We start from the raw sequence: 13,259 nt of genomic DNA, 5'->3' as shown, positions 1-13,259 counted from the left end.
GTTTTTTATTAAATTGATCATTGATAAGACATTTGAGCAAATGATTTTTTTTTTTTTTTTCTTTGTAATCATTTTGGTGCTTTGTTCAGATCTTAACTCGGAGGCTTCGGTTTAGACTGGAGCGGGCGCCTGGCGAGACCTCTCTTATTGACCGCACTGGTCGCATGCTGAAGATGGAGCCGCTGGCAACTGTGGAGTCCCTGGAGCAGTACTTGCTTAAAATGGTGGGTTAGCATCCAATTAACGACACTTTGGGTAAATGACACATGTGGCTGGAAACCACATAGTGGGGGAACATACCTTTAGCAAGCTTAAAATGCAAATATCATTATTCTTAAATTTTAGGTTACTGCAAAATGCCCTTAAAAAAATAAGCTAGTGTGCACGAGCCGGTACGCTGCAGGGTGTCTTTCTGCAGTGTGTCATCAAGTTCTGATTTTTTTATCTTTTTATTTAATGGACAATGTCCAGAAAAGTAATTCTTCGAATGATTTTGAAAATGTTATTGTTCTGTCACTTAAAAAAAAAAAAAACTCAAGTGCTGGCCACCAGAGGTTGTTTTTTTTTCCTTAAAACAAAAAAAAAATGGCTAAGTACATGTCTAGTATCAGAGACAAACTGCAGGGAGTTGCGATCATGTCTGTCGTAAATTCAAACTTGTATGGTCCTGTGTCAGTGCCTGTACAATCCAGCCAGAGCATTGCTGCTTTGTGATCAGTGCTAATTGTAATAAAAATATTTGTTAAAAAAAATGACTGCAGCTGCAGCTCACTGACAACCTCCTGATTCAAGGTGGTAGAAGAAGCAGTTGGAGTAACTGCAGCATCAACCTCTTGATGATCATCCTGATCAGATTCAGGGTCAGGATGATGGTTGTTGAAGAGCAGGCGAGGAGTGACTGCAGCTGCCACCCCCTGATGACCTCCTGATTAAAGGTGGTAGAAGAGCAGGAGGCGTAACTGTAGCCTCAGTGCCCTGATGACCTCCCAATTTAAGGTGGTAAAAGAAGCAAGGGGGTCACTGCAGCCTCCTAATGACCTGATTTGGGGTGCTAGAAAAAGCAGGGGAGTGACTGCAGCTCCTCCTGCCCCTGATGACCTCATGATTCATAGTGGTAGAAGAAGCAGGGGGGAGTGACTGCAGCTAGAGCCCTCTAATGACCTCCCAATTTAGGTCCTTGAAAGAAGCAGAAAAGAGTGACCCCAGCCCCATGATGACATCCTGTTTGCGATTTCCCAGTGCATGCTGGAAGACTCAAACTGAACACAATTGGAAATGAAAAATAATTCTGAAATAGGATGCTGGTGTAGAAAGGGAATGTCAAGGAATTTTGAATAGATGTAAAATGCAAAAGTGGTTAGTTTTTTAAAATTAAAAAGGTTGATTATTAGATTCGGGATAATCCCTTTTGAGTCCATTAGGGGCATGGGCATATAATTATCTGTGTATGACTGCATACTGATATCACTTTCAGACACTAACCAGGCCCACCGATCTGACTACAAGGCATAGAGTGAGATTTAAAGGGGTAAAATCAAAGTAAAACTGAACCGTAAATTGATGTACAGTTGGGTCCAGAAATATTTGAAGTTTTCGCATTTTAGTGGTTTATCAAAACCTATTCAGGATACAGTTATATAGTCGATATGGACTTAAAAGTGCAGACTGTGCTTTACTTTGAGTGTATTCACATCATAACTGGAGTAAGTGTTTAGGAATTACAGCTCTTTAACATATAGTTATCCCTTTTTAAAAAGTGACTAAAACCACTTCTAAAAGTAATTGGACAGATATCGCCAAAGCTTTATAAAGGGGTTGCATGGGTTTTTCATTTGTTATCAATTAAGCTGGTAAATGGTCTGTAGCTGATTTTAGGTGTGGCATTTGCATTTTGAAGCTGTTGCTGTGAACCCAAAACATGCAATCAGATGAGCTCTCAGTGGAAGTGAAACAAACCATCATTAGGCTGAAAAAATTAATCTGTGAAATGGCAGAAATGTTAGGAGTGGTCAAATCAACAGTTTGGTGGTACATTCGGCAAAAAAAGAGTGCACTGGTTAGCTTGGAAGCTCAAAAAGGCCTGCATGTCCATGTAAAATAACAGTGCTGGATGACTGCTGAATCCTTTCCATGGGGACGAAAAGCCCTTCATAACATGCACCCAAGTGAAGAACACTCCAGCAAGTAGGTGTTTCAGTATCGAAGTCTACCACAAAGAGAAGGCGTCATGCGAGCAAATAGTGTTCCCCACAAAGTGAAAACCATTAATCAGCCTTAAAAATAGACCAGCTTAGAATTTGCCAAAAAACAGTTCTGGAAAGGCAAAACTAAGATCAACCTGTACCAGATTGATGGGAAGAAGAAAGTATGGAAAAGGCTTGGAACGGCTCATGATCCAAAGCAACACACATTCTCTGTAAGACATGGTCGAGGCAGTGTGATGGCATGGGGCATGCATGGCTTCCAATGGCACTTGTTCACTATTGTCTATTGATGATGTGACTTGAGGACAGAAGCAGCCGAATGAATCCTGAAGTGTACAGGTCGATACTTTCTGCTCAGATTCACCCAAATACAGCAAGGTTGATTGGTTGGAGCTTCACAATGCAGATTGACAAAATGAAAAATAGTGGCCTGCAAAGCCCAAATCACAAAGATTTGGTCACTGACCAAATATTTCTGGAACTAACTGTATCGAAGTCATTGGTGGTGCAATGAATATTTCATTATTGTTCCTTTACTGTATAAACCTCATATCTTCGTTACAGGATCACATCACTTGAATATCACTCATGGGACTGCTGGTGTTTCCTTTTTTTTTTTCTTCTCTTGAAGACTTGGATGTGCCATTGTGTAATTTCAGCAATCCTATATTAGATGCAGTCCTAATTGTTATTTTGCGACCTTTTAGGTGGCTAAACAATGGTATGACTTTGATCGCTCGTCCTTTGTGTTCGTGCGCAAGCTGCGCGAAGGGCAGAGCTGCATATTCCGACACCAGCACGACTTCGACGATAATGGGATCATGTATTGGATTGGAACAAATGCGAAGTAAGTCATTTGTTTTACATTATTGTTTGGAAGTGTTCAAATAACCCATTCAATTCCCAATGAAGTTTGTATTTGTGAAGCTTTTGTGCTTAAATATAAGAGAATGATGATCCTAAAAACTTAACTCAACTCTTTAAAGTAATTTAACGGTTATTTTATGTTTTTCATCTTTTTATATATATATACTTATTAGTCATTTGTGAATTATTGGCTAAAAATGCAGTGAAAAAAAGTCTAATTGTGCAATAAACTATAGGCACAGGGAAATGGTTTTCTTGTACTTCTGGATGTTACATGTTGATTAAATCTTTAATTTTTGATTTTTTTATAATATCACAGGACAGCGTACGAATGGGTGAATCCAGCTGCCTATGGCTTAGTGGTAGTAACCTCATCTGAAGGGCGTAATCTGCCATATGGAAGACTTGAAGACATCTTGAGTCGAGATAGTTCTGCCCTAAATTGCCATACTAATGATGACAAGAGCGCGTGGTTCGCCATCGATCTTGGATTGTGGCTTGTCCCATCTGCCTACACTCTGCGCCATGCCCGCGGTTATGGTCGTTCTGCTCTTCGGAATTGGGTCTTTCAAGTGTCCAAGGATGGACAGAACTGGACAACTTTGTACACCCATGTAGATGATTGCAGCCTTAATGAACCAGGGTAGGTATTGTTTTTATTAAGTGATATTTTATAGATTTTTATTTACTTATTTTAAACAATTAAGAACCGTTTGACTCCATGCAAAAGATATCTTTGCTGAAAAACTGGGCTTAAAGGGGACCCTGTCACATCAAATAATTCTATTAACCTGTAGATACAGGGTTCATCTGCAGGTTAAAGGGAACCTGATATCTGATACATGCTGCCCGAGGATCAGGCAGCATTTATCAATTTATCAGACACTAGCTGTATTATTTCTCCTTCGCCTCATTGGGGGACACAGGACAGTGGGTGTATGCTACTGCCGCCAGGGGGCTGACACTAAGTGGATGAAAAAAAGTTAGCTCCTCCTCCGCAGTATACACCCTCGCCTCTATTGCAGGTGGAATCAGTTCTTGCTTAGTGTCCTAGGAGGCACACACGTCTGGTTTTTTTTCCAGACTTGTTTATTTTTTTTTCTTTTTCATTTTTTCCATGAAGATGAGACAGGGGCAACGGACCCTATTGAAAGGGTCCGATTTCTCCAAACCAACGGGCGAGCATGTGCGAGTGTCGCCTCCACATATGCTTTCCCGCGACGTGGGACATGATGCCGGACTTGCCCTGACCACCCTAAGGTATCGAAACTCTAGGCTGCACAGAGGCCTATGAATAGTCCGTGAGGCCCCCACTGCACCACCAAGGCTAGACTGCGGTGCTGCAAGGCGGCGGATGGTCCCTCTCCTCATCCCTTGGAGGGAAAGATGGAGCTAGGGTGCTTGCACCGTCCTTGATTTGGATGCAGCCCCCCTTCCCCCCACTTGCCTGAGGATCAGCTGGAGCTTCAGGGGTGAGGCGCTGAAGGAGGTGGGCTGGGAGGGCTCCTGAAACCCCCAGGCCCCTGGGCAGCAGCGGTTGTGCACCAGCATGCGCCCACATAGCGGTAGCACTCGGCAGCACATGTCCTGACCAGGCCTCGGTTTCCGTAAATTTAGTCCCCGGATTCTGCCGGTACTAGGCCGCGGGTGGAAGTCCCTCCCCCGTGACGCGCATATTTCCGGCAGACCCGCCCCCGGAGCCTCGGGCAGGTGCCGAAGAAATTTAGTCCCCGGCTTCAGCCGGCGCTAGGGCTCGAGCAGAAACTTGGCCCATAGGACGTCACCGGCGGCGCCTTCTCTCCTTGCAGGACCGCCCACACGCCGAGGCGCACTTTTTGGAAAAGGGTGCAGCGGTTCGGCAGGCTGGACGCCTAAAGGGGATCCAGGACTGGGCACAGGACTGGGGTAAGTACTATCCCTGAAGAAGGAAGGCCACCCTCTGTTTTTTTGCCAGAGGCTAAGCAGTAGAACCCTGCAGGCATATCACCTAGCAGGGCCAACATGCCCAGAGCAGCAAAGACTGTTCTGTATGCTGCGTGCACCTCCTGTTGGTCCTCCTTCTCACATGAAAGATCTGTGAAATCTGCGAGTCCGAAGTGCCCAGGAGCCCTCCCCTGCGACTGCCCGGAATGGGCTCTGCCTCTGTCGCAGTCTACGGCATTACAAGAGCAATCGAGTCCCTTCAAGCCCCAGATAGGGGCAGAGATAGTGGCTCGCCTGTCTTGGAGGGGTCCTCCACTTCACAGGAGCCTCTGGCCTGCAGGGGCCGCTCTCACTAGGCAGACGCGGGGGACTAGAACCCACACATCGTCTCCCGGTCCGTCCGGTGCCTCGGCATCCACGAGCTCTGCCTCTCGCTCGCCCTCGCCAGTAGTCTATAACGAGAACTCTGATTACGACTCGGATGAGCCCCTTGACTCAGTTACTCTGGGTTACCAGGAAACAGTGAACAGCCTTATCGAGGCCATCAACCAGACCCTGGGGATTGACAATAAATCCACCCTGGCCTCAGGGCACAGGGTGTCATTTAAACAGGTCAAGCAGCCTCATAGAGTAATTGCCGCTCACCCAGAGTTGACGACATAGTACAGTGACACAGGGAACGGCCGGACAGGCGTTTCTTAGACCAAAAAGCGCTTGACGTTTGAGGTGGGTGGAATCCCTGGCGGTAGATCCAACCGTGTAGCGCTTGGTCTCTAAAGCCCTGTGGTCCATACCTAACGGTTCCTCTATTAAGGATCCCACCAACTGTCTCATAGAGAGCCTGGCGCGCTCAGTATTGGAGACGTCGGGTTCAGCACTTTCTCCCTCGTTCGCTGCTACTTGGGAAGTTAAGGCCATGGGCTCTGGGTCTGAATTATTATACAGAGCCTTGTAGGGTATGGACCTGCCTGCGGAGATAGCAGATATTGCTAATCAGATTGCGTTGGCCGCAGACTACTTGATTAATGCGTCTTTGGATACGGCTAGCTGCCGCAAGTGCAATCTCTATTAAGAGGAGCTCTTTGGTTGAGGTCTTGGCGTGCAGATTCAACCTCCAAGAAGTCCCTAACTTCTTTACCTTATCAGAGCGGCCGCCTATGTGGGTGCCACCGGCCATTCTAGGCTGAGCGTGGCTGCATTTGCCTATTTGGTGAAAGGTTGGACCAGCTTATCTCTGACCCCACAGTGGGCAGGAGCAGTTTTCTCCCTCAATAAAGGGTTAAACAGCTTTTTCATCACCTGCTTCAGACACTCTTTCGGTCCTTTCAAAACCCCAGGGGGGCTTCAGCAGCCAACTCTGCCGTTGCAGGTTGCCCAAACCAGGACAGAGATCTTCAAGTCTCATATAGAGCCAACCCATTGGGGAGAATGCGATCCCAACAAGCCCAGATCAAGGGGACCTGGATCCCAAGGATCTTCGGCCTAATGGCTCGAGGCAAGTGCCGGGCGACACTAGCAGAGTAGGCGGTCGCCTACACTGGTCTCGCCATGTCTAGCTCTCCTTCGTGCGCGACACATGGGTAAGGGAGCTGGTATCCTCGGGGTACAAGTTAGACTTTGTCAAACAGACCCCAAGACGACTTTTTTCTCTCTCGTCCTCCCAAGAGGAAATCTCGGGCACAAGCCTTGTTCAGGGCCATCGAATTGCTCCGGAAACACAGCATTGTCACCCCCGTACCGGAAGGCGAAAAAGGTCAGGGTTTTTATTCCGACCTGTTCACTGTCCCCAAAAGGGAGGGGACTGTCAGGCCCATTCTGGACCTAAAACTTCTGAACAGATTTATCAGGATCAGGCAGTCCCGGATGGAGTCTCTCCGCTCGGTCATAGCTGCCATAGAACAGGGCGAAGGTTTGGCTTCTGTCGACATCCAAGACGCGTACCTGTACATTAGAAAGTTCTACGCTTCGCTATCAGCGGCCTATACTTTCAGTTTGCAGCTCTCCCCTTTGGGCTAGCTACCGCCCACGGAGTGTCCACAGTGGTCAGGCCGGTCGTCATGGCCATACTGCACTCACGGGGCATAGTCATCTTGCCTTATTTAGACGACCAAGGGCCCTTCATATCGAGCATGCGAGGAGAGCATCAACATCACGCTAGATACTCTTGCCCGTTTAGGGTGGTTGGTCAACCTGGAGAGATCATCCTCGTTCCCAGCTCAGAGAAGTTCCCTTTTAAGGATGATCTTCGGAACCTCCCGAGGGTTGGTAATCCTCCCTCGAGACAAGGCCCTAGCTGTTCGGCAAGGAGTCCAGCTACTTCGCCAGCCAGTCCCTCATACCTTTCGTCTTTGCATGAGGGTCGTAAAGAAGAGGGTGGCAGCAATGGGAGCAAGTCCATTTGCCCAACTCCATCCTCGCCCCCTGCAGTAACGCCCTCTTGGCATCATGGGAAAAGAACCTGTAATCACTCGACCACTAGTGCCGGTTGTCCAGGCAGGTCAGAAAGGCACTTGGATGGAGGACAGTCAGTTCCTCCCGTCTTCAGGGGAAACCCTTTCCCCGGACCATGGGTTGGTGGTCACAACCGACGCCGGTCTCCTCGGCTACGGAGCAGTCTTTTTCACCATCACGCGACCCAGGGACGGTTGTCGCCGCAGGGGGCACGCATCCCAATCAACTTGTTAGAAATTCAAGCAACCCGGCTGGCTCCACAACGTTTTCATCATCCTCTAGCAGGCCTCCCCGTTTGGATTCAAGCGGACAGCGCCACGGCCGTGGCTAACATAAATCACCATGGGAGCACCCGCAGCAGAGCAGCCATGTACGAAGTGAGGCACATCCCTCACTGGGCCGAGAGGATTCACTCGGTGATCTCGGCCGTCCACATTCCGGACGTAGAGAGCAGGGTGCCAGGCTTCCTCAGCCTGCAGGGTCTTGTGTCCAGGGAATGGCCACTACACCCTGAGTTTTTTCCGGCAAGTATGCCAATGTTGGGGAACACCGGACGTGGACCTGACGGCCTCCGGGGTAGGCGCCAACGTGGTCGCATTGGTCGCCTCGGTCCCAGTACCCACAGTCAAGCGCAGGGAATGCGTTGGTTCTTCCATGGAACCAGTATTCGCCTCCCATACCCATTTCCCCCGCTGCCGCTATTCCCAAGGATGATCAAGAGGATCAAGGCAGAAGGAGGTTCCAGTGGTGCTACTGGCCCCAGATTGGCCTCGGCGGGCGTAGTACGCAAACCTGGTGCAGCTACTCGCTGACATTCCCTGGCGACTGCCAGGGCGCCCAGACCTACCTTCTCAGGTCCAGAGCTACCACCCGAACCCAGTGGCCCTGTGTTTGACGGCTTAGCCGTTGAATCTTGGATTCTGACCTAGGCTGGGTTCGGACGCAATGTGGTTACTACAATGCTTAGTGCCCAGAAGCCCGCCTCAGTACATATTGTCCACCACACCTGGAGGATTGTCTTTTCATGGTGTCGGGACCACGGTCGTTCTCCACTGGGATTCTCTATTTCCAACATTTTGGCGTTTTTTCCCAGTCCGGCTTGGACTCGAATTTAGCTCCAAGTTCCCTTAGGAGACTAATATCTGCCTTATCCGTCCTGTCCGCTACCAGTCTGCAGGTATAGACCTTCAGTCAGGGGGTCTCACACTTGGTACCCCCCTATAGGACCCCTCGGAACAACTGGGACCTTAACCTGGTCCTAGGCGTTCTGCAGGAAGCTACATTCAAGCCACTACAATAGGTATCTTCGACATACCTTCCCTGGAAGGTGGTGTTCCTCGTGGTGGTAACATCAATTAGGCGGGTCCCGGAGCTGGCAGCTCTATCTTGCCGAGCTCCGTTCCTGATATCTCACAAGGTGAAGGTGGGTCTTAGGCCAGCTCCCCCTTTTTCTGCAGAAGATTGTTTCCTCATTTCGTTTTAATGAGGATATTGCCTTGCCCTGCTTTTTTCACAGCACGAGTACACCGGGTGGAAAAGGCTCTTCATACGTTGGACCTGGGGAGAGCTCCCAGGAGGTACGTGTCACGGACGACATCCTTTCGTCAGACAGACACGCTGTTCGTGCTCCCTGAGTGTCACAGGAAGGGTCCTGCTGCCTCAAGAGCGACTATAGCCAGGTGGATTCAGCTGATAATTCTGGAATCCTACCACACCGGAGGTGCAGCTGTGCCAGCAGAGATCAGAGCGCACTCAACTCGAGCAGTGGGCGCTTCTCGGGCTCTTCGGCACCAGGCATCGGCGGAGCAGGTATGCAAGGCGGCAACCTGGTCAAGGCGGGTCACATTCTCCAAACATTACAAATGTCCATTTACTGGGTTCAGCACATGCAGCCTGGGTAAAAGGATTCTCCAAGCAGTGGCGCACCCTTACACAGTAGGTGCGTGTAGCTTGGACCGGTGAGTCGACTCCCCACACAGGGACTGCTTTAGGGCGTCCCACTGTCCTGTGTCCCCCAATGAGGTGAAGGAGAAACATGGCTTTTTGTGATAACTTACCGTAAAATCCTTTTCTCCAAGACGCTCATTGGGGGTACACAGCACTCACCCTGTTAGCCAATTGGCTCCTTTTTTGTTTATTAATAGGTATTTATGATACCAGGTGGGTTTTCTAGACAGGTTGTTACCTGCATTGAGGCTGATTTTGTCTTGTAGATCTCCTACTGCTTTTGCACAGAGCTGATTCCGCCTGCATTCGAGGCGAGAGTGTATAATGTGGAGGAGGAGCTATCCTTTTTTTCATCCACTTAGTGTCAGCCTCCTGGCGGCAGTAGCATACACCCACTGTCCTGTGTCCCCCAATGAGCGTCTCGGAGAAAAGGATTTTACGGTGAGTTATCACAAAAATCCATGTTTCAAACATACCGGTTTAGCTGTGAAACACTGTTGTTTCGGAGAATAAAACGTCTAATATCTGCCGCGTGAGAGTGTAGTCGATCAGAAGGGTCCTCGGCTGTTTCTCCCCTCCCGTTGTTCATGATTGACAGGTCTATCCCTATACACGTACGCAGGCAGATATCTGTCATTCAAAGGGAATGGGTGGGCAGAAGCCACTGGGGAACCGCCTGTCTGATTAGACTCCCTTGCGGCTCAGTCTGTCAGCTTTTATGCATGATTATCTCTGAAATTATGCATTTTTTCCGTGTTAAACAGACATGGAGGAAATCATTCACATAGTTTGTGATACATGCTGCCTGGGGATCAGTATGACTGAAATCTGGTGGCTCCGGACATTCTCTCCAGGGTGCCGTGCTTTCAGTGCAGCAGTCGGGCACCTTTCTTAAGCTATTAACCTACAGATTATCTTTATATCTACAGGTTCATGGCATTATCAGGATTCCTTTTAAATGGGGTTCTCCTCTATTTTACAACTATTCAATTTTGGGTACACGGTTGGGGAATTAAGAATAAAAAAAACTGTCGTCACAGCCCGTGTGGAGGAGCAGCATTGATCGAGGGTCCTTATAGCCTCTCTATACAGTACACACTAAGGCCTCTTTCACACTTCCGTTTTTGACAATCAGTCAAGATCCGCCAATTTTGAAAAAAAAACAGGATCCGCCAATTTTTTTTGCGGATCCGTTTTTTCCCCCCATTGACTTTCATTATTGGCGGATCCTGACTGATTGCCGTCCGTTTCATCCGTTTTTTTGAGGATCCGCCAGGATCTTAGTGTCCGTCAACATCCTCAAAGATTTCCAAACGGAGCTTGCAACGTTTTTTTCTCCGGCGGATCCTCCAGACACTGAATTAACCCCAAATTCTGTCTGGGTGCCGGACAAAAAAAATTCTCTCTGTCTCTCTTTCTCTCTCTTTCTTTCTCTCTCTCTTTCTTTCTCTCTCTCTTTCTTTCTCTCTCTCTCTCTTTCTCTTTCTCTCTTTCTCTCTCTCTCTTTCTCTTTCTCTCTCTCTGTCTTTCTCTTTCTCTCTCTTTCTCTCTCTTTCTCTCTCTTTCTCTCTCTTTCTCTCTCTCTCTCTCTCTCTCTTTCTCTCTCTTTCTCTCTCTTTCTCTCTCTTTCTCTCTCTTTCTCTCTCTTTCTCTCTCTTTCTCTCTCTTTCTCTCTCTTTCTCTCTCTTTCTCTCTCTTTCTCTCTCTTTCTCTCTCTTTCTCTCTTTCTCTCTCTCTTTCTCTCTCTCTTTCTCTCTCTCTTTCTCTCTCTCTTTCTCTCTCTTTCTCTCTTTCTCTCTCTCTTTCTCTCTTTCTCTCTCTCTTTCTCTCTTTCTCTCTCTCTTTCTCTCTTTCTCTCTCTCTTTCTCTCTTTCTCTCTCTCTTTCTCTCTTTCTCTCTCTCTCTCTCTCTCTCTTTCTCTCTCTTCCTTTAAATTTCCTCATTTTCAGGATCCGTCTAAAAACGGATCCTGTGCCATCCGTTCACATCAGTTGAGAACAGATCCGCTTGTCTGCCTTTTTGGCGGATTGTAACTGATGCAAATAACTGAAGTGTGAAAGAGGCCTAACGTTCCACGTGATCACTGTTAGTTTTCAATTATAACACCTCAATGGCTTACTGTTTGTTTCCTTTAAGTTCCACTGCCACATGGCCACTGGACCCACCAAGAGAAGAGAAGCAGGGTTGGCGGCACGTGCGAATCAAACAGGCTGGGAAGAATGCCAGCGGGCAGACCCATTACCTTTCCCTCTCCGGCTTTGAGTTGTATGGCACTGTTACTGGAGTATGTGAAGACCAGCTGGGTATGTTGGCAAACAACTAGTTAATAAGGATTGCATGCAATGCTCTTACATACCCTTGTACATGTGCGTGACATCTTACTTATAGTGGTTCAGTGAAAACAAGCTGTCGTGCACCATTTATGTGTTTACTTCAATCTGACAGGTTCAGTGGCTATTTTGCACTACAGGCCACTGTCAGAATAATTAGACATTTTTAAAAATATTCAGGATTGAGAGTCCTCAGTAGTTGATACCTCTTAATGGCTAACTGAAAAGATGGTAATACATTGCAAGCTTTCGAGACTACTCAGGTCTCTTCATCAGGCTAGACTAATACAAAATCTGAAGTCACATATTTATGCACAATACAGCCTAGAAAAAATGCAATAGATAAGACAAGTGACGTGAAGCAGAACTATCAATATGGGAGAGGGAGAAACCTAAATATAAACATTGGACCAGTTCATAGATAAGGAGTCTGGATGTTTTATGGTCCTCTGATTGGGGTCTAGTTCTGTGTTGCCCCGCAAGGTTTTAAAAGGAAATTCCTTAATTGATGTAAAAAGACATAAATCCATGCGACACATTCATTCCAGCACTGAGAGTGTCAAAGTTCATCATAAATTTGTACTCCCAAACTCGTCTCTCTCTCTGAGATGTGAAGTTACCTTTCAATACCAGTAATTTCATATCCATGCTGCTGTGATCTGGGATACAGAAATGTTTTGCCACAGGTAGATCCATTCTTTTTTTCTCTTATAGTGTGACGATGAGCATTCATCCTTGTTCTAAGCTTTTGCCCTGTCTCCCCCACATACAGACCCCCAGTTGGACATTTAGTACAAATAATTAAGTACACCACATTAGATGTAATGCAGGTGAAAGTACCTGGGATCTGGTAGTCCTGATGTGAGTTGGGGATCTTTATCTTGTCCGTGGTCATTATAAATGGACAGGTTTTACATTTTTTCTGGTTGCAAGGAAAGGTTCCTGCAGCTGTTGGAGAGGACAGGGAGCTTCTGACAATGATGCTTCTTAAATTTGGGGGCTGCCTAAAACACAGTAGTGGGGGGTCTGGAAAAATGGATTTTAATCGGGCATCTTTTTGTAGTAAAGGTTGTAATTTCCGTGCAGCTCCCCTTAGCACCTCCAGATTTGGGTTGTAGGTGACTACTAGAGGCACTCGGTTATTTTCTTCTTTAGCTTTGTAATGTAGCAGGTGATTCCTTGACAATCTGGTGGCTCTTGTAATTTGGTTTTCAATTGTTCTTGGATGGTAACCCTGATTCAAAAAGGTCTTTTTGAGGCGACCAAGGTGTTTGTCTCTATCCATGGGGTTGGAACATATACGATTGTATCTGATGGCTTGGCTATAGATAATAGAGTTCTTTATGTGTTTTGGATGGAAACTGTCCCATTTAAGGTATGTTGGACTGTCGATTGGCTTCTGATACAGGGATGTCTCTATTTCATTGTTTTTTAGCTTAATGATGGTGTCCAAAAAATTAATCTCGGTACTGGAGTAGTTGAGTGTTAAATTGATGGTGGGATGAAATTGATTAAACTGTTCGTGGAACGTCTTTAG

At 47.1% G+C, this 13,259-nt stretch overlaps 1 protein-coding gene across 3 annotated transcripts in view; it reads left to right on the top strand.

Moving 5' to 3' along the window:
* Positions 1-13,259, top strand: part of HECTD1 (HECT domain E3 ubiquitin protein ligase 1) — a 154,396-nt gene that overhangs the window by 99,934 nt on the left and 41,203 nt on the right. For all 3 annotated transcript variants that reach the window (XM_073577809.1, XM_073577808.1, XM_073577807.1), the window contains exons 20-23: positions 90-224; positions 2,912-3,051; positions 3,391-3,714; positions 11,529-11,695. In XM_073577809.1, the coding sequence (XP_073433910.1) occupies positions 90-224; positions 2,912-3,051; positions 3,391-3,714; positions 11,529-11,695 (766 nt within the window). The remainder of the gene's footprint in view (positions 1-89; positions 225-2,911; positions 3,052-3,390; positions 3,715-11,528; positions 11,696-13,259) is intronic.

This window comes from Dendrobates tinctorius, unplaced genomic scaffold (genome assembly GCF_039654945.1).
Source record: "Dendrobates tinctorius isolate UK_male_01 unplaced genomic scaffold, ASM3965494v1 ptg000057l, whole genome shotgun sequence".
Taxonomy (NCBI): Eukaryota; Metazoa; Chordata; class Amphibia; order Anura; family Dendrobatidae; genus Dendrobates; species Dendrobates tinctorius.
This window is presented reverse-complemented; position numbering and strand designations above follow the sequence as displayed.